Raw genomic sequence first — 23,176 nt, 5'->3', positions numbered from 1 at the left:
GCCAACAGGTTAAATATATCTAAGGGGAAGAGGGATGCTACTGCAAATGGCACAGTTGGAAAGGTCACTGGGATGAGGTGAGCAGAGACCCAAATGAAGGGCAGCCACAGACCCCCTGGGGGAGGGGCACTCTCAGAGGAGAGGAGGGAGCAGGCCTGAGGCATCTGAGGCACAGAAGCAGGCCACCTTGGCTGGGACAGTACTGTGCTGGGCACTGGTGCCACAAAGAAAACTGAGGACATGGGACTGGGCATACTAAGGGCTAGCGCCCTTGTGAATGGGGAGGCCGGATACTGCTGGGCCTTGGGGGAAGTGAAGGACTTAGGTGAGTGAAACTCATAATAGAACCAAAGGCAGAGAAGCAGGAATGATGACAATAACAATCGTATCAGCAACTAGCAGCACTCACTAGGAGGCACTTTTACCTACAGGATTTCATGAAATTCTTACAAATTCTTACAAAGTCTTACTGTCCCCAGTTAAGAGATGAGAAAATTGAGCCCAGTTACCTAACATGCCTGAGGTCACTAGGCTGGTAGGGCAGGATGGGGCTCAGTCTGCCTGCGTGCTGAAGCTACACCCTCACCGCTGCACTGATACGCATCATGCCATCAAGGAATGAGGGCAGTTCACACCGGCAACCATGAAGGGAGAGAGAGGACCAGAGCAGCTGACAGAGGACAGACTGAGGAAGGTCACTAGGGAGACACTGAGCAGATGGAAAGAGGTGTTTTAGGAAGGTTAGCATGGTGAGAGAGGAGAAGGGAGAACACGAGGGCGGGTGCAACTGTCTAGAGGGGAGGCGACTCAGGCCAGGTCTAGAGCAGGGCCCAGAGGAATTAAGGTGGACGAGGAAGGGAGACAACCAACTGGACATTTGTGTATCATCTTCTGGAAGCTCCAGAGAACTTTCCTAGTGATCTGTTTTTGGCAAAGTCCCTTAGGATGTAAGCCTAATGGTGGTCACCACTGCTTACAATCCTACATTCTTCCAGCTCTTTGAGGGTTTAATGCTGCTGACCTTATTTCCCAACCCATCGGCTTAAGAGGGTTATTAAAGCTGTCACTACCAAACTCTGCTTACAGCTGTAGCTAAAAGGTCTGGAAAGCCACCTCCTACTGACCCTTCCTCTTCACATTATTCCAAACAGATATGGCATTCAGGCATTTCAATCACCAGAAATTTTGGAGGATTAGATAAATGTAGGTGTTCAAACTTGTGATTCTAAAAATGGGACAAGAATCTTCATCCTATTGTACTTCACGAAATCAAAATCTCTTTTCTGACGAAAGAGGACACATTCATGACTTTCTCAATCTGAATGCACTTATTAAATCTTAACCCCTTCTTAAGTGCCTGGACAGACAGCATGGTATAATAGAGCAAAAACAAACAAACACCAAAATGGGAGTAAAAACCCTTGGCCTTTGTTCTAGTTTGACCACAGAATTAGCTGTGCAGGTCACAGCCTTTCTGGGCAGAGGATTCCTCATTGGTAATAGGAGAGGGCTGGCTTAGGTGACCTTCCCAGCTCTATGACCCCATGATCTGCAATGATCTCTTTCTTTCCTCAGGGAGATAAAAATTAAACAAAAACAGGGAAATGATTAATATGCTAAAATATCGTATTTGAAGAAAGACCTCCAATAACGAACAGAACTTTGGTAATGGTTATTTTTATAACATAAGCTGCTTCAGGATAGGGACCGCTTTCAGTTTATTTCCCGCACATAATTTGAAAGAAAGACCACACACGTGGCAGGCAGGGCAAGAGGGGCTTTTCCTCTGTTCTGCGTGTGAACAGGCAGACCCAGGGTGGCACTGACTCCACAAGGGGATCTGCAGCTGGCCTGGCCTGTGCTCTTTTCCATGTCATACTGACTTTTGTTCAAGATGGTGCCTCCTCACCAAATGTCAATCTGCTTAGAGAAGCAACTACAGATCAGCAACCAGCACCTCCTCTGGCCAACAGGAGAATTAAGAACTTCTAGGCTCTGGCTACCGCTAGGACTCTAGTGGCTGGACATGTAGCTCAGAGTGTCCGAGACTACGTGATGGCAAACAACAGGTACACAGGGACTTTTTGGTCAGGCCTTAGGAGGCTGGCAGTGCGGGAGGCAAACGGACTGACTGCCCACCGGGCACATATTAGTATAAATCAATAAAATCTAATTTGCTAACCAAAACAGCTATACGGCACAGAGTATAAGATATGGGGAGTCTGGGAAACCTTCAGTCAAAACAACCAGGAGTCAATAACTGCAATTAACAGCCACAGGACTTTTTTGGAACAATCACAATCGAGGCCTCCTCTCAGGGGCCCCTATTTACATTCCCTATTTCCAAGGTAGAGGAGAAATGGAAACAAAGTCTCCTGAATCACTCCCGGCAACCCAGCAGCAGGCCTGACGGTCTTCCCGATGCATTAAAACACAACTACAGAGCCCCAGAGCGTGTTGCCAGCACTGTGCTGACTTTCAGGAGCACCGAGGAGGGTCAAAGGGTACAGGGCTACGGATGAGCTGGGAACCAGCGTGGCAGCCTCTCCTCCAATTCCACTTTGCTCCACGTTCTTCTGCTAAAATATCTCATGGACCATTCAGGGCAGCGAAGAGAGAGTCCGGGGCTCCTACTCCCATCCTACTTCCTGTCCCCAGGTGGACCCTGAGCTCTGTACTTCAGGCTCCTATCACTGGATGACACTTAACCAACCGCCTCACAGCAGCATTGAGATGCTGGGAATGTGCAAATTAGGTAGGTGTTATTTACAGGTATGAAAAGATTCATCATTGAGGCCTCATTTAATCCAGTTAAAATAAAGGAAGATTCTGTTCGAGAACACGGGATCAGCACTCTCTACAAGGATGCTCAGTGGCCCTCTCTGCCTCCTTCCTTTGCCCTCACCTTCATGCCCTGGCAGGCACTTGCTGTGTCACAGGTGTGCCTGGAGACGGACACGCATGCTCTAAGGCCTCCTTGTCCCCTTCTCTAGGTAGCCCTCAGCATCTGCTCTCTGCCTGACATGTCCTTCGTCCTCTTTGTGACCACTTAAATCCCACAAGCCTGTAAAATCCCATTTTTCCAGAAGATCCCAACTTGCGTTACCCGGTCCCGCTACCCGATCGTACGTTAAGCAGCTTGATAACTCTGCTTGTTCATCACTTTGTTCTACAAAGTTCTGTATTTCACCTGTCTCTGTTTCAAATCTAAACACTTCATTTGTTTCATTTATATCCTGTCACCGATACCAAAGCATCTGGGAAGTAGGAACCGTATTATACCGTGTTACTGTACCCCGTTCCACAGAATTATGTACTTGTACTCTGCTAGGCTCATAATACTTGCTGAAATGTATTCTCCCTTTCCTACTAGAAAAAGGGCTGACTGTGGGTAGGGGGACACTGGAGGGGGCTAGCTAAGGCTTTTGAAGTTATGTACCTATCTTCCCTTAAGCTCACTGCTTTACTACAGAAACACCGCGATGTAAGTACCACGTTACACTAACCGGGATTGCTAAAATAAAAAAGGACGGTAAGGGTTGGTGAGGATGTGGAGAAAACGGCACCCTCATGTGTTGCTGGTGGCAGAGAAACAGCACAGCCACTCTACAAAACAGTTTGGCAGTTCCCCAGGGAGTTAACCGTAGTTACCACACGACCCAACAATTCCACCTCTAGGTAGATGCTCAAGAGAACGGACATGTGCCCACTTGAAACAGGTACACAGGTGTTCACAGTCTCGTTCGGAATATCCAAGGTCAAAACAACTCAAATGTCCATCAGTGACCAGATAAACAAAATGTAGTCTATCTACACTGTGAATATCATGCCATGAGAAGAAATGAAGTGGTGCTACACCCTGCAACACTGATAAGCCTTGACAACATCATTACGTTTGGTGAAAGACGTCAGACACGAGAGGCCTCTTACTGAATGAGCCCGTTTATATGAAATGCACAGAACAGGCAACAGAAAGCAGATTAGTGTTTGCCTGGGGCCGAGGTGAGGTGGGAGTGAAGAGTGACTGCTGATGGATACACACGGTTTCCTTTGGGGAGACGAAATGTTCTGGAGTCAGATAGTGTGATGGTTGCACAGCCTGGTAAATACAGTAAAAGCCACTGAACTGTATGCTTCGAAAGGGTGAGTTTTATGGTGTATGAATTATATCTCCATTTTTTAAAAAAAGCTAAAAAGAAAAAAAAATCCCTCAAAACAGAAATGCTGGCATGCCCCTTGTGTTCCTCAAACTTTAAAACACACAAAACCCACCCAGGGCGATTATTAAGCTATGAATTCCTGGGCTTCCCTGACACCACCATAAAAATTATAGCCCAACAGATTCAGTGCAGAATCCAGTAGCCTGCACTTAACAAGTACACCAGGGGCTGCTGATATAAGTTATTAGCCATGAAGCGTGTTTCTCAAAACACAGGGATAATGAAAAGAAATTGTAATTTAGAATCAGAAGAGCTAGCTTCACATTCTGGTGCTGCTCCTTCCCGGTTGTATGACCGCAGTCAAGTCATGTGACCTGAGTTTCCTTGATTATACAATGTAAAGAAGAACATCTTCCTCCAAAGAGTGCGCATAAAGCGTCTAGTAGGGTACATGGCACATGTCAGTGAATCCTAACCGGGTGCCAATGCCATTCAACAAACGCTGTCAAATGACTAGAATAGGAAAGGCCGGCTACAAGGAGATGGTAATTAGTAGAACAAAATTTTTAAATAATCACTTAATGGATTTTGCAAAATACAAGAGAGACTTTAAAAACCAAGCATCGCTGTTCACAAACCATTTAAACGAGCATATTATTTTCTATAACCCTGGAAAAGTAAAACTGGGACTCTATCAGGAAAAACAAGAACAGCATGTATTCAGGCAGATGATTATAAAGAATTTCTAAAGGCTACCTAAGTAATAAAAGTGACACCTGTTTTATACTTTCTTTATTTTAATTTCTATTTTCTCTCCCCAGGCAGAATGTAAGACATGTAAGGTTTCCATGCCTGAAGCTTCTCTCACATGCCCAAAGCATCTCCCCCATCCCCGGGGCAGATGGAAAATACCCTGAACACACTTCATGAAACAGTGCGGCCTGTTACCTTCAGGTCACGGTGGATAATAGGAGTTTTGCACTGGTGCAGGCGGGCAACGGCTTCACAGGTGTCACAAAATATCTGGAGTACTTCATTCTCTGTAAAACCTGTCTGCAGGCGCTGATTCATTAAGTTGACCACCTGGCCTCCTGGAGGGGACACAGAGCAAGGGAGAGGTTAGAAACACTCAGACTCACGACTTACCCAAGACAATGAACGGCTGTCCACAGAGAAGCAACCTGGCCCAAGGTAACAGAGCTGATTGCTGGCCGAGGCACCCAAGTGTCTTGGTTCCCGGGCCCATATTTGTCTTCTTGCGATCCAGTGCCTCTTCTAACGCATCAAAAACAGTCTATTTTATAAAGCACTCCAGACGTGAGCTGCCTTCATTACATCTTCAAGATTAGTAGAAGCGACAATATGGTCCTGCTATAACCACTTGGGTCTATTGTCCCCATTTGTATGAGATGAGGCCCCAAGGTTCAACCTGTCGTATCTTTTAGTAGGAATCAGACTACATAATAGACTCCAAGAGCAAGAAGAAGACAGCTTGTTATTTATTTTTTTATTTAAAAAAAAAATTTTTTTTTAACGTTCATTTATTTTTGAGACAGAGACAGAGCATGAATGGGGGAAGGTCAGAGAGAGAGGGAGACACAGAATCTGAAACAGGCTCCAGGCTCTGAGCTGTCAGCACGGAGCCCGACGCGGGGCTTGAACTCACGGACCTCGAGATCATGACCCGAGCCGAAATGGGACGCTTAACCGACCGAGCCACCCAGGCGCCCCAGAAGACAGCTTTTTAGCCTGTGCTTTAGGAACGGCGTGGTATCTCTGGCTTCACTAACTACTTGCTGCCAGGAATGTAGAAATGCTACCCCAACATTTATTCTCCAGGACAGTAAGATTGATGACCTCACTTACAAAATTATCCAGATCCCTGGATGCTCCTACTGCCACGTCTCTAAATATTTTAACACCCAAAAAGGAATGGACAGGACGAAACAAACTGTCGAGTTCAAATTGGTAGTATTTTATAAAATCAGCTTAAGAGTTCTTACAGGACAGGCTAAAATTATTGATTAACATCACATTTTGAGGGTTAACAACATATTTAACTTACGGTCAGTATCTTTAAAGGCAAGGAAAATGTCAGTGGAAGTAAGGATGATTATAAAACAGGGCACCAAACAGGAGACAGTGACCCAAGCCTATAAGTGGCAGCTGCTTAAGCCAAAAAAAAAAGTCAAACCTCCAGGCTGGCTGTTTGAAACGCAGTCAAATCTGAATCAATTCATGCTACAGTCTGGATTTCCGGAGATAAATGTGGCTTGAAACTCCAAGCTTTCAACTACTTAACTCTACTGGTAACAGCAGCATCGTTTGAATGGAGCCTCACTGGCAATTACAGCTTGCAAGCAAGGAGAGGAAAGGTCATTTCCATTAGACGAAAAGGATTATGTCCCACCCACCCCCTCCCCAACACAAGGTGGTGTGGGTGGAGAAGAGAACACAGGAGGGAGGGAGTTGAGAGGCTGAATCGTTTCTTCAGTCCATCTGGAGTTGGGTCTTTATTATGTGCCTTCATCACTTGTTTTAAAGCATCACAAATAACACATTCATTCTCCCCCTCATCCTTTCTCATTCATACACAAACACCAAACCTTCCTAAATCTACCAGAAAGGGAGTTTTGTATTATCCACCATTTCAAATTGTTTGCCACCATAAGAATAACCAAGACGTGACAGCATGCTCTGTATCTTTTAGCCTCACAGTTTTCTTTAAAACCACAACAACATACATTAGGGCACAGTGCACATTAACTGAAATGACCCCCATGCCCTTGACAATCAAAGTTCCAGAGCAATGCGAGCTTAAGGTATGGGTCATATACTCACCCCTACAGAAGTCCATCAGAATGAGCACTTCCCATACATCACCACTGCTCACGTTGTTGATACTGGAGTCAATGTAGCCCACAATGTTCTTGTGCCCCGACAGGTCTCTCTGTAAAGAAGAGTAGAGAAATATAGTATTAGTTACAGATACCGATACAGACAAAATGAGCCAGTCAGTTCCATTAGCACAGATAATTTAAATACAAAGAGGAGGCGCCTGGGTGCCTCAGTCGGTTAAGCATCCGACTTCGGCTCAGGTCATGATCTCACAGTCCGTGAGTTTGAGCCCCGCGTCAGGCTCTGTGCTGACAGCTCAGAGCCTGGAGCCTGCTTAAGATTCTGTGTCTCCCTCTCTCTCTGCCCCTCCCCTGCTCATGCTCTGTCTCTCTGTGTCTTAAAAATAAGTAAAAACATTTAAAAAAAAAATTCGGGAAGAGGGGAGTGGAAAAAGAAGTGGTTCTATGAGTCACCATACAAACAAGGCAGTTTAGACCATAAAAACGGTAACTACCACCACACTAACCAGAGATTTGGCTGCTTAGAGTGATAAATAAAGTCTCTTTTAATTTGAAATTATATACCAAGACAAGAAAAAAATCTCATAGTATCAAATGAATATACCTGAACTCTGAGCATCAAAGTTAAAACTCATTAGAACGTTCCACTGAGTGAAGGAGTAAGAATGACTGTTGCCTCAGAAAGGTAGACAAAAACAGAAATGTGACACTGGAACTAACAGTGGAAAGTCACTGGAGCCCTATGAGAGAACAGTTTCAGAGAAGGGATGGGATGGGGGTGGTGGGGAGAGCAGAAATGGACTTGCAAAGAGTTGAGCACATAGAGCTGGTGACTACAAATCAGTCCTCTAGAACATCTCGTGCTTCAGAGAGGAACAGCATGGAGAGAAGGAATTCTTAGGATGGGAAAGAAGTGAGCCTGGGAGAGTGGAAGCAGCCAGGAGCAGAAACCTTTAGCATATAGGAGAGGACAAAGGATAACTGCTGGAACCAAGTCCTGCAGGAAGAAGGGGCAGGGACTGAGAGCACTGTTAAAGGGACTGGTCTTAGAAAGAAGAGCAGGAAGGAAACAAAGATGGATATGCATACTGGTTTACAGCTGGAGAAAAGGGAATTTCATTGAGTTCCGATCTATTGTTCTGTTTTTGGTAGAGAGCAAGACCACGTTTGCAGTGTAAGGGAATGAGAAAGAAGCTTGATGAGAGAAATAAAAGGCTTCGAGCAACTACTTTGGATAACAGACAAGGGAGATGATGAAGCAGAAAAGCGGTCTCTCTCCTTCAAGTTCCTCCACAACAGAAAATGACTTCAGGGTTCATGTCACAAGGCCTGTTCTTCCCGCTGCTTTTCAGTCTCATCACCAACTCTTCAAAAACTTGATTTCGTTTACACAGTCTGGGAAGTAGGAAGAACTGGAGAGAAGTTTTTGAAGCCAAAATAGAGCAGAAGATCATGTTCTCCAAATGTTCACAAGACGAATGAAAAACTAATGTTTCCACATTAGTAATTCATCTACATTTAACTGTTTGAAAAAGAATCAGCAGTGTTACCTCTGATTTGTCTCACCCCAAGAGGAATAATAAAAAATCAGGAAGGAAAAAAAGCATTTGGTAGAGCCAAGAGGAGGTCAAGAGCTATTAGAAGACCCACACTGGATAATTAACATCTGCAGATGGCATCCTAGAACAGTTGCCAAGCTGTCTGCTGATCAGTTCAAGCCCAAATTCCTGTTCATTTGTCTTCTGCAGAGTTCCTGAGATATGTCCAAGCAGAAAAGATCTCCTCTTTGGAGAGAAACGATGGAACTCACTTTTAACGACTTGATGATACAGCAGCATCTCAGATTTTACAGTAAAACCTCACTAGTCTGTAACTGATGGAGAAGATCAATTTGAATGGATGTGAAATGCAGAAAAGGTCAGGAGAAAAATCTTACCGCAAAGTGAGACTGACTCACACAGGGGGTACACTGCTCAGTTCTCCATATTAACAGGCCAGAGGAGGTCCAAGATTCCCCGACTTTCATCACAAGCCCGGTCCTAGGCTTGGAGAACAGAAATGGACATAGAGGTATGGGATGGAACCCACATGGTATTGGAGCTCAAGGCCTCAGGAAAAGACAGGATATAGGGAAGATACCTTGATGCCCTTGGTTACAATTATTATTTGTGGTATTGAGATAAAAGTCTATATGATGAATCTAAGTCAAAACCTGATTTTTAGGGGAGTGGGAAATGTTCAGTTAAATTACAGATCGGATCAGTTTATATTTTACAATTTAATCAGTGATAAGTCTAAGGAGTTTGAGTTGTTATTTTAAACCTTATTTTTAAACTAACGTTATATAGGGAGTTCCTGGGAGGCTCAGTCAGTAAAGCATCTGACTCTTGATTTGGGCTCAAGTCATGATCTCATGGTTTGCAGAGTTGAGTCCTGCATCAGGCTCTGCGCAGGCAGATTCTCGTTCTCCCTCTCTCTCTGCCCCTCCCTGGCTCACTCATGCTCATTCTCTCTCAAAATAAATAAATAAACTTCATATATATAATGTATGTATATATACATATATACATATATGTGTAATATATACACACATATACATATATGTGTAATATATACATATATGATATACATACATATATAATACACACATACATACACACACACACACACATACATACATAAAGAATGGGGAAAGAAATATGTGCAAATCATACACATGATAAGAATCCAGTATCCAGACTATAAAGAAGCCTTAAAGCTCAACAATAAAAAGGCAACACAATGTAAAAACTGGTAAAGGATCTGAATGTAAATTTCTCCAAAAAGCATATACAAATGGCTGATAGGCACATGAAAAGATGCTCAACGCCATTAATCACTTGGAAAACACAAATCAAAACCATAATGAGATATCACTCTACAACCACGAGGATGACTATAATTAAAAACAGAAATAATAAAAAATGTTGGCGAGGATGTGGACACTGGGACCTTCATACATTGCTGATAGAATATAAAATAGTGCAGCTTCTGTGGAAAATGGTTTGGCATTTTCTCAAAGAGTAGACTTACCACTTGACCCAACAATTTCACTTCTGTGTATATACCCAAGGGAAATACCATATTCACACAAAAATTTGAACACAAATGTCCTTAGCAGCATTATTCATAATACCAAAAAGCAGAAACAACCCCAATGTCCATTAGGATATACAAAATGTTATACATACATAGAATGGAATATGACGTCGCCAAAATGGGTTAAATATACCCACTTTCAATGACACGTCTTTTAGTTGCATCACCATTTTGGCTGCTCCCATTAAAATGCTTTGCTTTGTCTAGATCCTTTTTATAAGCATGGTCCCAGTTAATACTCCAGGTGTCGTTGGACGCCTGCAGAGTAGACGAGTACTATCACCTACTATTAATTTTATTAATGTAGCTAAAAATGGTATTCTTTTTCTTTTGGCAGCCACATTACACTACATATTCATACTGAGTTAACTGACCACTAAAATACTTGAGTCTTTTTCCACTAATGCTGCTTTAAATCTCCACCTTCCCAGAACTATGCTTGTAAAGTTGTTAAAATAAAATAAACGGGGCGCCTGGGTGGCGCAGTCGGTTGAGTGTCCGACTTCAGCCAGGTCACGATCTCACGGTCCGTGAGTTCGAGCCCCGCGTCAGGTTCTGGGCTGACAGCTCAGAGCCTGGAGCCTGTTTCCGATTCTGTGTCTCCCTCTCTCTCTGCCCCTCCCCCGTTCATGCTCTGTCTCTCTCTGTCCCAAAAATAAATAAACGTTGAAAAAAAAAATTTAAAAAAAAATAAAATAAAATAAAATAAAAATCCAAGTGTATGACCTTGCCTTGTTATTTCATCTCATTAGAATCACTCCATTGCTTCAATTGGTAAGGATTGTTTTAGACCCTGATTCTATTGCCCAATGTAGTTGTTATATCTTCCAACTTTGTATTAGGTACATAATTGATAAGTATGTCTTCTATCTCTTTAATCAAGTTCTTTATTAAATGTAAAATAACATAAAGCTAATGGTAAGCTGCAGGGCTTTTTTCTTAGAAAGTTTCTAAGATTAATATCAAATCACTGGTCAGAAATCATTATACACAGTAGCTATTATTCCTGGCATCCAGCCTAGACTCTCCAACTTGCTCACAGATCTCTGGTGAGTGTCCTTACCCAAATGATACGATCCACAGACACTGGACCTAGTGCACAATCCTGAGCTTCCTATCCAGAAACCTTCCCAGAGAAACCATGATGTTGATATGACATGGCCTGCTCTTATCCAACCTGAAGGCTCTTTGGATCCCTGCTTATTTACCCCAAGTGACTACAAAATAACTTAAAATTTTATTTTATTTTAAAAATAAAATATATTGGGGCGCCTGGGTGGCTCAGTCGGTTGGGCCTCTGACTTCGGCTCAGGTCATGATCTCACGGTTCGTGGGTTCGAGCCCTGCATCAGGTTCTGTGCCGATAGCTCAGAGCCTGGAGCCTGCTTTAAATTCTGTGTCTCCCTCTCTGACCCTCCCACCCCCCTCATGCTGTCTCTGTCTCTGTCTCTGTCTCTCTCTCTCTCAAAAATAAACATTAAAAAATTATTTTAAATAAGTAATACATTAACATTCAAAAAGAAAGAAATATATAGTAGGAAATTATTTTCTACTCCAATACTCATCCCCTATAAGGAGCCCTCCCTTCCTCCCTTTTACCCTCCCTCTCTCTATTTCTCCTTCTCCCTCATCTTTTCAGTGTTTTGTTCAGGCAAATCCAAACAGTGTGTATTACGTATGTACACAGACACACAGACACACACACACACACACACACACACACACACACACACACACCTTTTCTTACACAAAAAATAGCATCAAAGCAACTTTTTTTTTAATTTTTTTTTTTTTAACGTTTATTTCTTTTTGAGACAGAGAGAGACAGAGCATGAACGGGGGAGGGTCACAGAGAGAGGGAGACACAGAATCTGAAACAGGCTCCAGGCTCTGAGCTGTCAGCACAGAGCCCGACGCGGGGCTCGAACTCACGGACCGCGAGATCATGACCTGAGCCGAAGTCGGCCGCTTAACCGACTGAGCCACCCAGGCGCCCCTCAAAGCATCTTTTATACGTTCCAGATTCTTGTCCCCCATCTATCTCGATGTTCCTACTGTACGCATTCTACCTTTGTCCCTTTTAGGAATATGGAAACATTTTCCTGCCTCAAATCTTTTGATATCTCTTTTGTTGAAAGAAGGTCTGCAAACATGACTGGTGGCACCTCAGTGTCCTCACTATCAAGCTCGCTGCGGATGTAATCTGTCTGGGCCAGGAGATGTGAACACAGAACAGCACTTGATCCATCTTGAACTAGAGATCTTATCCCTTTAAGTCTGAAGATAATTAATCTTTTCCTGCCTTTAGGCAAAGGAACCTGAAGCCCAAAACCCAACTTCCAACTGTTCATCAGAAACCAAAATCCTTTTGGTTTCATCAGGGCACATATCCCAGATGTACCCAAAGACTCATACCACACTCTGGTACATGGCACATAGCATTTGTCAAAATTAAATGTCTCTAGTGAAACCACTGATCATTCTTGAGTTTGGGTGAGATGTGGGTATATATCCTTACTCGGGGGTAAGTGCAGAGAGGACTCTCCTTCTTTGATCATTAACACATGAGCTTTAGCATGTTATAAAGCACATTATCCCTTCCAACTCCTTTCACAATCCTGACACCATTTGAGAGAGGAAGGGCTAGGGTATGGCCTATATTGCACAGAAGTCTGAGCCTAGAGGGTTAAAGACATCATGCAGGGCTTTTGATTAAAAATGGTAGGAAAAAAACTGTAAGTAAGTTGAATACTTGCTTTAATCTCTGCTTCCTTCTGAAGCCTTACTAAATGTTGTAATGAATTTGTTTTTTAAAAAGCATAAACTGAAGACTTCCATTTCCGGGAAAATGGAGATGTATTTTCGCCTATTCTTCCTTCTAAGAACAACTAAACACTCTGGACTAGTATACATTTTAAAAAGTGTAACAAAAAGGGTCTGAAATGTGGACAGAAAGCAGACAGAGTAGAAACTTTGGAACCCAAGGAATGAGATGATGGTGAGCTCTCTGTGTTATCTTCTTGTCCCATACATCCCAGACTAGAAACTGAAGAAGCCGGCTAACTAAAAACATTAATGGGCATAGATTAAAAAAAGCCCCAGTAGAAGTCTGCTCTCTCTAGCCAAACCCAGGAAGGGGGCAGCCCAGCAAGACAGAAACGTACAGCCACTAACTACTCTACTCCAGCCAAAACCACAGAAAAAACTGCAGCCCCTCCCCACAATGTGCCAGCAAAAGCCAAGTGCAGAGCCTAGACTTCTGTCTTCGCACAAACACACGGTATTGTATAAAACATTAATATATAAAAAACATACATAAGTACGTATTACATATAACACATATATCTAATATCTATATTATATATAACATTAATTAGAATAAATATTTAAAAGTTTTACCAAAAAATGGCTAACAAGTATAGAAAAAGATGCTCAACATCACTAAGCATCAGGAAAATGCAAATCAAAATCAAAAGGAGAGAACATTTCATGCCTATTAGGATGCCATCATTAAACAAACAAAAAATAACAAGTGCTGGCAAGAATGCGGAGATATTAGAATCCTTGTGGCACTGTCGGTGGGAATGTAAATTGGTATAGCCACTATGAAAAACAGAAAATTAAACACAGAATTACCATATTACCCAGCAATCCCACTTCTTGGTGTAAATCCAAAAGAATTAAAAACAGGATCTCGAAGAGATATTTGCACACCCACGTTCATTACATTATTCACACTAACCAAGGGGCAGAAGCAGCCTAAATGTCCATCGATGGATAAACGGCTAAAGAAAATGTGGCATATACATATAGTGGAATATGACTCAGTCTTAAAAGAGAAAGAAATCTTGTCATTTCTACAATATGGATGAACCTCGAGAATATTACAGTAAGTGAAATAAGCCAGTCATAGAAGGACAAATACTGTATGATTCCACTTACATGAAGTATATAAACAGCTGAACTCATAGAAGCTGAGACTAGAATGGTAGTTGTCAGGAGCTGGGGCGGGAGGAGAAACGGGGAATTGCTATTCAATGGTATAAAGCTTCAGTTATACTAGATAAATAAGTTCTCCAGATCTGCTGCATAACACTGTGCCAACAGTTAATACTATACCCTTAAAAATGGTTAAGTTGCTGGGCACCTGGGGGGCTCAGTCAGGTAAGCGTCCAACTCAGAATTTTGGCTTAGGTCATACAATTTGATAGAGCCCCGCATCAGTGCAGAGCCTGCTTGGGATTCTCTCTCTCCTCTCTCTCTGATCCTCCCCCTGCACTCACGCACCCATGCTCGCTCTCTCGTGCTCTCAAAATATGTAAGTATTTTAAAAAACGGTTAAGATGGTAAATTTTAAGTTGTATGGTTTTGACCACAATAAAAAAAAATATTTTTAAAAGTTAGAGTAAAATTAAAATAAAATAAAATTTAAATACTGGCTTACAAACAGAAAGATCTTCAAAATTGAAATAATAATTCCTTAGTTGATAATCTATGAAATATATCCAAATGAGTTGAAAATTTATACCCACACAAAATCTGCACACAGATGTTTATGACAGCTTTATTCACAATTGCTAACACTTGGAAGCAACCAAGATGTTCTTCAACAGACCAATGGATGAACTGTGAAATAACCATACAATGGAATATCATTCTGCTCTACAAAGAAATGAGCTATCAAACCATGAAAAGACATGGAAGAACCCAAAATGTGTACTAAGTGAAAGAAGCCAATCTGTTAAGGTTACACACTGAATAATTCCAACTATACGATGTTCTGAAAAAGGCAAAACTAATAGGGCAATAAAATAAAATCAATGGTTATCGGGTGTTGGGAGATTTGGTGGAATAAACAGGCAGAGCACAGGGGATGTCTGGAGCAGTGAAACTGTCCCATATGATACTGTAACAGTAGATACATGCTATACATTTGTCAAACCCCTAATACAATTCCAAACTCAATGTACAATACCAAGAGTAAACCTTAATATAAACTATAGACTCTAGGTGATAATGATATGTCAATGTGTCAACTCCCACCTCAAGTATCTAGGAAAAGAAGAACAAAATAAACCTAGGGCGCCTGGGTGGCTCAGCTGGTTAAGCATCCGACTTTGGCTCAGGTCATGATCTCGTGGTTCATGAGCTCAAGCCCAGCGTTCGGCTCTGCACTGACAGCTCAGAGCCTGGCGCCTGCTTCAGATCTGTGCCTCCCTCTCTCTCTGCCCCACCCTCACTTACGCTCTGTATCTCTCTTTCTCTCTCAAAACTAAACATTAAATAAATAAATAGATAGATAGATAGATAGATAGATAGATAGATAGATAATCAACCCAGAGCAAAAAGAGAGAAATAATAAATATAAGAGTAAAAATCAATGAAGTAAAAAATGAAAAAATAGAGAAATCAATAAAACAAAGAGATGGCCCTTTGAAAACATCAATTGGCAAATCTCTAGCAACACCAATAAAGAAAAAAAGAAATACAAGATATAAGTTATCAATAACAGGAATGAATCAGGGGATATTGCCATAGACATGGCACACATCAACAGAGATCATACAAGAATATCACTAACAACTAACTCTACATGCATACATTTGACTTAAATCAAATGGACCAATTCCTCAAAAATACAAGCTATCACAACTTACCCAATATAAAATGGATAATCTGAATAGCCCCATAACTATTGTTTTTGTTTTTATTTTTGTTTTTATAATTTATTGTCAAGTTAGCTAACATACAGGGTGCTCTTGGCTTCAGGAGTAGATTCCTATGATTCTTCACTTACATACAACACTCAGTGCTTATCCCAACAACTGCCCTCCTCAGTGCCCATCACCCATTTTCCCCACCCCCCGTAACTCCCAACCCCCATCAACCTTCAGTTTGTTCTCTGTATTTAAGAGTCGCTTATGGTTTGCCTCCCTCTCTGTATATAACTTATTTTTCCTTCCCTTCCCCTATAGCCTTCTGTTAGGTTTCTCAAATTACACATATGAGTGAAAACATATGATATCTGTCTTTCTCTGACTGGTTTATTTCATTTAGCATAGTACCCTCCAGTTCCATCCACATTGTTGCGAATGGCAAAATTTTATTTTTTTTTTCATCGCTGAGTAGTATTCCATTGCATATATATACCGCATCTTCTTTATCCATTCATTAGTTGATGGACATTTGTGAATAGCCTTATAACTATTAAGGAAACTGAATTTGTAACTTAATAACTCCCAAAAAAGAAATCCCCAGGCCCAGATGGTTTCACTGGAGAATTCCAACAAATGCTTAAGGAAGAATAAACACCAATTCTACAAAATCTCTCTTCCACAAAACAGAAGAGAAGGGTACACTTCCTAACTCATGTTATAAATCCAGAATTACCCTAATACCAAAACCAGAAAAAGCTGAATAAAACCAAAAATCTGCATGCCATTATCCCTCATGATTATAGATGTAAAAATCCTAACCAAAATATTCACAAATAGAATTCAAAAACATAATAAAAATAATTATAGGCCATGACCAAGTGGGGATTATTGCAGGGATGTAAGGCTGATTCAATATTTGAAAATCACTCAATACAATGCCCTATATTAAAGCTAAATAAGAAAAATCATGAGCATATCAATGCAGAAAAAATATTTAACAAATTTCAACTCTCATTCATGGTTAAAAAAAAAAACCTCTTAGAAAAATAGGAATAGAGGGAAACTTCCTCAAATTTATTATTTTTTTTTAATGTATTTTTAAAAACTACAGGGGCACCTGAGTGGCTCAGTTGGTTGAGGTCATGATTTCAGGTCAGGCCATGATCTTATGGTTCATGGGTTTGATCCTTGCATCAGGCTCTGTGCTGACAGCTTGGAGCCTGCTTGGGATGCTCTCTCTGTCCCTCTCTCTCTGCCCTTCCCCCCAGGCGCACGCTCTCTCTCTCTCTCTTAAAATAAATAAATATTAAAGAAAAAATTTTAGGCATGCCTGAATGGCTCAGTTGGTTAAGTGTCCGACTCTAAGTTTCAGCTCAGGTCATGATCTTGCAGTTTTGTGAGTTCAAGTCCCCCATTGGGCTCTGTGCTGGCAGTATGGAGCTTGCTTGGGATTCTCCCTCTCTCTCTCTGCCTCTCCCCCACTCATGCTGTCTCTAACTCTCTCAAAATAAATAAACTTTAAAAATTAAAAAAAATAAAGAAAAAATTTTAAAAACTACAGCTAACCATATGCTTAATGGTGAAAGTCTTCTTTCCTCCTAAGACTTGGGAAGAAGACAAGGATGTCCACTCACCATTGTTACTCAGCATAGTACTGCAAATTCTAGCCAGTGCAATTAAGGCTAGAAAAGGAAGTTAAAAGGATGCAGATTAGAAAGGAAGAAATAAAACTGCCTCTCTTTGCAGATGACACAATGGTCTATATAGAAAATCCTAAGTAATCTAGAAAAAAATTCAAGAAGTAGTAAACAAGTTCAGCAAGGTTAAAGGATATAAGATAAACACAGAATAATCAATTGGTTTTCTACATACTAATAAACACAGGGACACCAAAATGAAAAATCCAATACCATTTATAATCACTCAAAACAAAACAAAGAAAACTTATGTATAAATCTAAGAACATGTACAAATCCTACATAACACTGATGAAAAAAAAAATCAAAGATGCAAATAAGTGGAGAGATGCACCATGTTCATTTATTGGAAAACTACACAGAAGAGATGTCAATTCTCCCCAAGTTCATAAAAAGGCTTAATGGATTTCCTATCAAAATACTTGCCAGATATTCTGTAGATAAAGATTATTCTAAAATTTATATGAAAAGGCAAAAGAACTAGAATAGGTAAAACAATTTTAGAAAGAAAAAAAAGAAGTAGGTGGAATCAGTCTGATTTCAAGACTTATTATAAAGCTACAGTAATGAAGGTTGTGTGGTACTGGTGGAGGGACAGACATATAGATTAATGGAACAGCATAAAGAAGGGTCTGGAGATGGACCCTCACACATATGCCCAACTGAGTTCTGACAAACATATTCAATGGAGGAAAGATAGCCTTTCAACAAAGGGTGCTAGAGCAAATGGAGACCCATAGGCAAAAAAAATGAACCTCAACCTAAGTCTCATACCTGCCATAAAATTTATTCAAAATGAATCACAGACTTAAATGTAAAATGTTAAAACTATAAAACTTTTAGGAAAAAAACAGGACAAAAATCTTCAGAAGCAAGGGGTAGGCAGAGTTCTTAGAAATGACACCAAAAACATGTTCCACAAAAAGGAGAAATGATAAACTGCACTTCATCAAAATGAAACATAAAACAAAACAAAAACAAACACAAAGGTCTTACACATTTTAAAGCCTGATAAATAAAAAATTCAACGGCATGGCTGTAAAGCTGAGGAAATCACCAGAATGTAGAGGGGGAAAAAAAGAAAACAAAGAAATGAAAAATAAAAGGGAGAAAATAAGAAAATTAGAAAATCAATTCAGCAAGAACCAACATCTGAATAACAGCAACTTTAGGCAAAAGGAAGACAGAAAAGGAAATCACCAAATGAGACAAACTAAAATTCCTCACAGTGCAAGGATGGGAGTCTCTGGATTACATGGGAACACCATTTATTAATAAATAAAAAGTGTATACAGCAAGGTATATCATCAAGATATTTCAGAACACTGTAAACAAAAGGGAAATTGATAAATTTCTAGGGAGAAATTTCTAGGGTCACACCCAAAGGGCCAAATATTAGAATGACTCAAGATTTCCTATGTACAACAATGAAAGCTAAACTATGGTACAGTAATGCTTCCAAGAAATATCTAAATGAAATGATTTCTAAGCCAGAATTTTTTTTTTTTTTTTTTAAATAAGATTTTACATGGGATGCCTGGGGTGGCTCAGTCAGTTGGGCGTCCGACTTTGGCTCAGGTCATGATCTCGCAGTTTGTGGGTTCGAGCCCCGCGTCGGGCTCTGTGCTGACAGCTCGGAGCCTAGAGCCTGCTTCCAATTCTGTGTCTCCTTCTCTCTCTGCCCCTCCCCCACTTGTGCTCTGTCTCTCTCTATCAAAAATAAACATAAAAAATATATATATTTTTTTAAAATAAGATTTCACATGTGTGAGCATAAAATAAAGACACTTCTAGACCTCGAAGGTCTCAAAACTTTACCTACCATGCATAAGGAAGCTACCACAGGATAAGCTCCACCACAATGAGGAAGTAAAACAAAAAACGAGTCAGGAAATCTAACAAAAAAGTGAGGCAAAGGGAATGACTAAGAAATTCCAAGATAAGACTGTAAATCAGGCCTAGAGAGCAACCAATTCAGATTTCATGGAGTTAGAAGACAGATTTCTTCAAGAAGATAAAATGGGCAGAGCACATAAATGCATTTAAAAGTATTAAAAAAAATGATTTCGACAACCTAGAGAGAGTTTGGGGTTAAACTGCTGAAAAGTACACAGAGAAGACAGACAAAAAAATTGAAAAAGATCGTTAATTCCAATGGAAAGAGAGTTATATAGAAAAGAGATAGTAATCCTAGTCCACAAGAAGATTCTGCAAGAATAGTGTTTTCTTACATGTAAAAACTCATACTACTGTAACTAACTGCCAAAATTTAACTGCTGTTGTAGCAGAATGGAAAATGAGAATGACTGCAAGGTATTTGGGGAAAAGGGTATACAGGGGATGAAAAAGCTAAATATTTACATTCCATACCATATAATACCTAAAAGGGAGGAAAAAAAAATCAGGAGCTGACAATATCAGCATGTTATTCAGAAACATATCAAATAAATCAACAAAAAGGGGTTGCCCCTGGAACCTTGAAATGACAGAGGAGGGCCCCTCGGGGAATTGCTTGAAGTTTTTAGTAATAAGCTTAGTTCATCTATTTGAGTATTTAAGTCTTGAAAAAAATATAAACTAAAAACAACTCAAAACAGAATCTTTCACAACTATTATATGGCTGGGCCAGAATTTGAACATACATATTTGTGAGCTCTAAGGGGCCTGTGTCTTCTTAGTTCCTCTATTCCAAAGCCTGCCTAGCACAAAGCCAGCTCTCAAACATGTTTCTGAATGAGTAGGAGAAAGTTAAAGAATAGGATTACTTTCATAACACTAGAAAATGAATGAGAAGGGCACTCTAGGCAGAGGAAATAGCAGAAGCAAAGACAGGAAACGGAGTGTGTGAGACCTTAGCAAGGCAGGGACAAGGGGGAGGAGGGGCAAAGAGAAGCAGCCAGAAAACCTAATGCTGCTGAAGGAAGATGCAGTGAGGCTAGTCATTTGGAGTCGTGGGGTAGGGAAGTGGGCGCTCACTGGTGCCTGTGGACAGATCCATGTGGCCCTGAGTATGTACTTGGGGCCTTGGGGTTTTTTGTTTCGCAATGATGACAGCAACACTTCCATCAGCAAATGGTTTCTTCTCAAATGGTTTCAGCTTTTTGAAATCTAAAATAGTACCAGACTCTGTAAAATCCTGAGGTCTTTTTCGCTAGCCCAACTACAGTACAGCTAGTTACTCTTAAGTAGCCCCTGAAAGGTCAACCCCACAAGGGATGGACAGGGCCAAGGAAAGCCTGATGAAATTCCTACAATGGCACCTCCACCCATTTTTTTGGACCTCTTTCTTCTCTTTATAAAAGCATTAAACTCCAGGGCATAGAGAAATCATCACCTCTAGGTGAATATATGCATCTGATATTACCATTATTCATACATTCATTTCATCCAAAGCCTACTAAGTACAGTTAACACTTGAACAACATGAGTTCAGATTGTGCAAATCCAGACATGGATTTCTTCCCCTTAAATACAGTACAGTGTGTAAATGTATCATCCTTATGATTTTCTTAATAACATTTTCTTTTCTCTAGCTTACTTTATTGTAAGAATACAGTATATAATACATATAACATACAAAATATGAGTTAATTGACTGTTTATGTTAAGACTTGCAGTCAACAGCAGGCTATTAGTTGTTAAGTTTCGGGTGATCAAAAGTTAATATGCAGATTTTCAACGGTTCAGGGGTCAGCACCCCCACCCCCATATTGTTCAAGGATCAACTATATTATGTCACACAGTCTGCTGGAATGTAAAGCTCCTGATTTAAAATGAGTTACTTTCTGATGGCAAAATTACTTATAAGATTACGCATAGGCAATATAAACAAAATTTTGCTTTGGTGAAAACAAAAGTATTTTGTGGAAGCAAAGTGGAATAAAAGACTATTTAAATTTTTTATGTATAATGTCAAACAGAAGTGAAAGTGAGAAACTAACTCCCACATACCCAGTGATCTGCTTCGATCAGTAACCCTTTGCCAGTTTTGTTTCTCTTCTATATCCACTCATTAACTTCAAGACATCATCTTATTTCATCCGTAAATATTTCAGCATGTATCTCTAACAGAAATGTACTTTCTTTAAACATCATATGAATATGAATTGTGAAAATGAAGTTTTTAAGATATGATGTATAATTAACATATAATAAAATGCACAGATCTTAAGGTGTTCAGCTGAGTTCTGACACTTACATGGTCCTGGGTAACCACTACCCAAAACAAGATATAGAACATTTCCATGGCCCAGAAAATTCCCACATGCCCCTTTCTAGTCCATTTCCCACACTCAGATGACCACTTTCTGATCTGTTACCATAGATCACTTTTGCCTGTTCTTGGACTTTTATATATGGGATCATAGAGTATGTGTGAATAAGAGGTTTCTAGTCCAAAAAAGGAGAAAACCATTCCAGGAGGAAAGAACTACATGTATAAAATATAAAAGTGTAGAAGGATACGTTCAAGGAATGCTGAAAAGCTCAAGATGGACGAAGACCAGGTTTGGGAACTGACAGAAGACAAGACTAGCAGACGAGGCTCACTGGAGAGCTAGGGTTTCTGGATTAAACCCCATACTTAATTCTGGGAATGAATTTATGAAAGAAATGTTTCTCAGTGCCCAAACTTCTTCCTCTGACCTAAAAAATTGGTCAGTTCTCTCAATATGCTCCTTTCTCTTCAACCCTCCAGCTAAGGGTGACCAAGATGGGAGAAGCATGTTGCACCCCATGACTCTTCATTCTCATTTTGTGTGAGGCTCCTCTGCCATCTCAGGGAAGGGAACAAGACCCACTGCCCCGACACAGACACAGACACACACACACACATACACACACACACACACACACACCTTTCTTATCGGAGGGCACATTTTAAACAAGAAGTCCCAAGTCTGAGGGGCAGCCTTACCATTATCTGGATTTCTCTCTTGCACACCTGGAGATCATGCTCATTGTTGACAAACATGCGTTTCAAGGCACATTTCATTCCATTGCTTGTCCTCACCAGAAACACGATAGCAAATCCACCTGTGAAGGAAACGCACATACAAGCTCTTTTGAGTGATGTTCAAAAAGTCAAATAACCACAGTGGCTATAGCTTTCTGCTGTCACTGTTAATGGTACTGATGCCATCATCAGCTAGACCTAGGGCTTGCCTGGGCTAGAAGGCACTCTTACATTCAAGGGACTCAGAGATATTACCACGGGATTGGGTGGCAAGAGTCAGAAAAATTGTTCCTGAACGCCTATATCAGGAAGAAGGAAGAACAGTAGTTATCTTCCAAAGTACCTACAAATAAACAGATAAAAGAAAAAAGAACTACATTCCAATCACTGTCCTAGGCACTTTGAGCTCTTATTTAATTCTTACTACAATCCTATGAGGCTGGGTATTATTTTTCCCTTGTAGATGATTATTAGCTAGAGAAAACAGAGGCCCAAAGAGATTAGATTCAACCAAAAACTTAAAAAAAAAAAAAAAAATTGTAAGTCCAGCACTTAACCAGAGAGGTCGGGAAGTTATTTTAATAATTGTTATAATAATAGTTGTCAATTTCAAGAAGCTTTTTCTTCCTTCCTTCTAATCCCTCTTCAGATCTAACAATCAACCCTGAGGATTCTTCCTGCCTTTCCTACTTCACAGGCTGTTGAGAAGACA

The 23,176-nt window shown here is 40.6% G+C and overlaps 1 protein-coding gene across 17 annotated transcripts in view; it reads right to left on the bottom strand.

The window, feature by feature from the left end:
* AAK1 (AP2 associated kinase 1) overlaps nt 1-23,176 on the bottom strand; it is a 172,172-nt gene that overhangs the window by 70,049 nt on the left and 78,947 nt on the right. For all 17 annotated transcript variants that reach the window (XM_086700938.1, XM_086700943.1, XM_086700939.1 and 14 more), the window contains exons 3-5: nt 22,426-22,544; nt 7,002-7,110; nt 5,109-5,251 (exon numbers count right to left, since the gene is read on the bottom strand). In XM_086700938.1, the coding sequence (XP_086557064.1) occupies nt 5,109-5,251; nt 7,002-7,110; nt 22,426-22,544 (371 nt within the window). The remainder of the gene's footprint in view (nt 1-5,108; nt 5,252-7,001; nt 7,111-22,425; nt 22,545-23,176) is intronic.

The sequence above is a fragment of the Puma concolor genome, chromosome A3 (genome assembly GCF_028749965.1).
Source record: "Puma concolor isolate L17-30 chromosome A3, mPumCon1.1.hap2, whole genome shotgun sequence".
Taxonomy (NCBI): domain Eukaryota; kingdom Metazoa; phylum Chordata; class Mammalia; order Carnivora; family Felidae; genus Puma; species Puma concolor.
The sequence above is the reverse complement of the archived record's forward strand: the minus strand, read 5'-3'. Positions and strand labels throughout refer to the sequence as shown.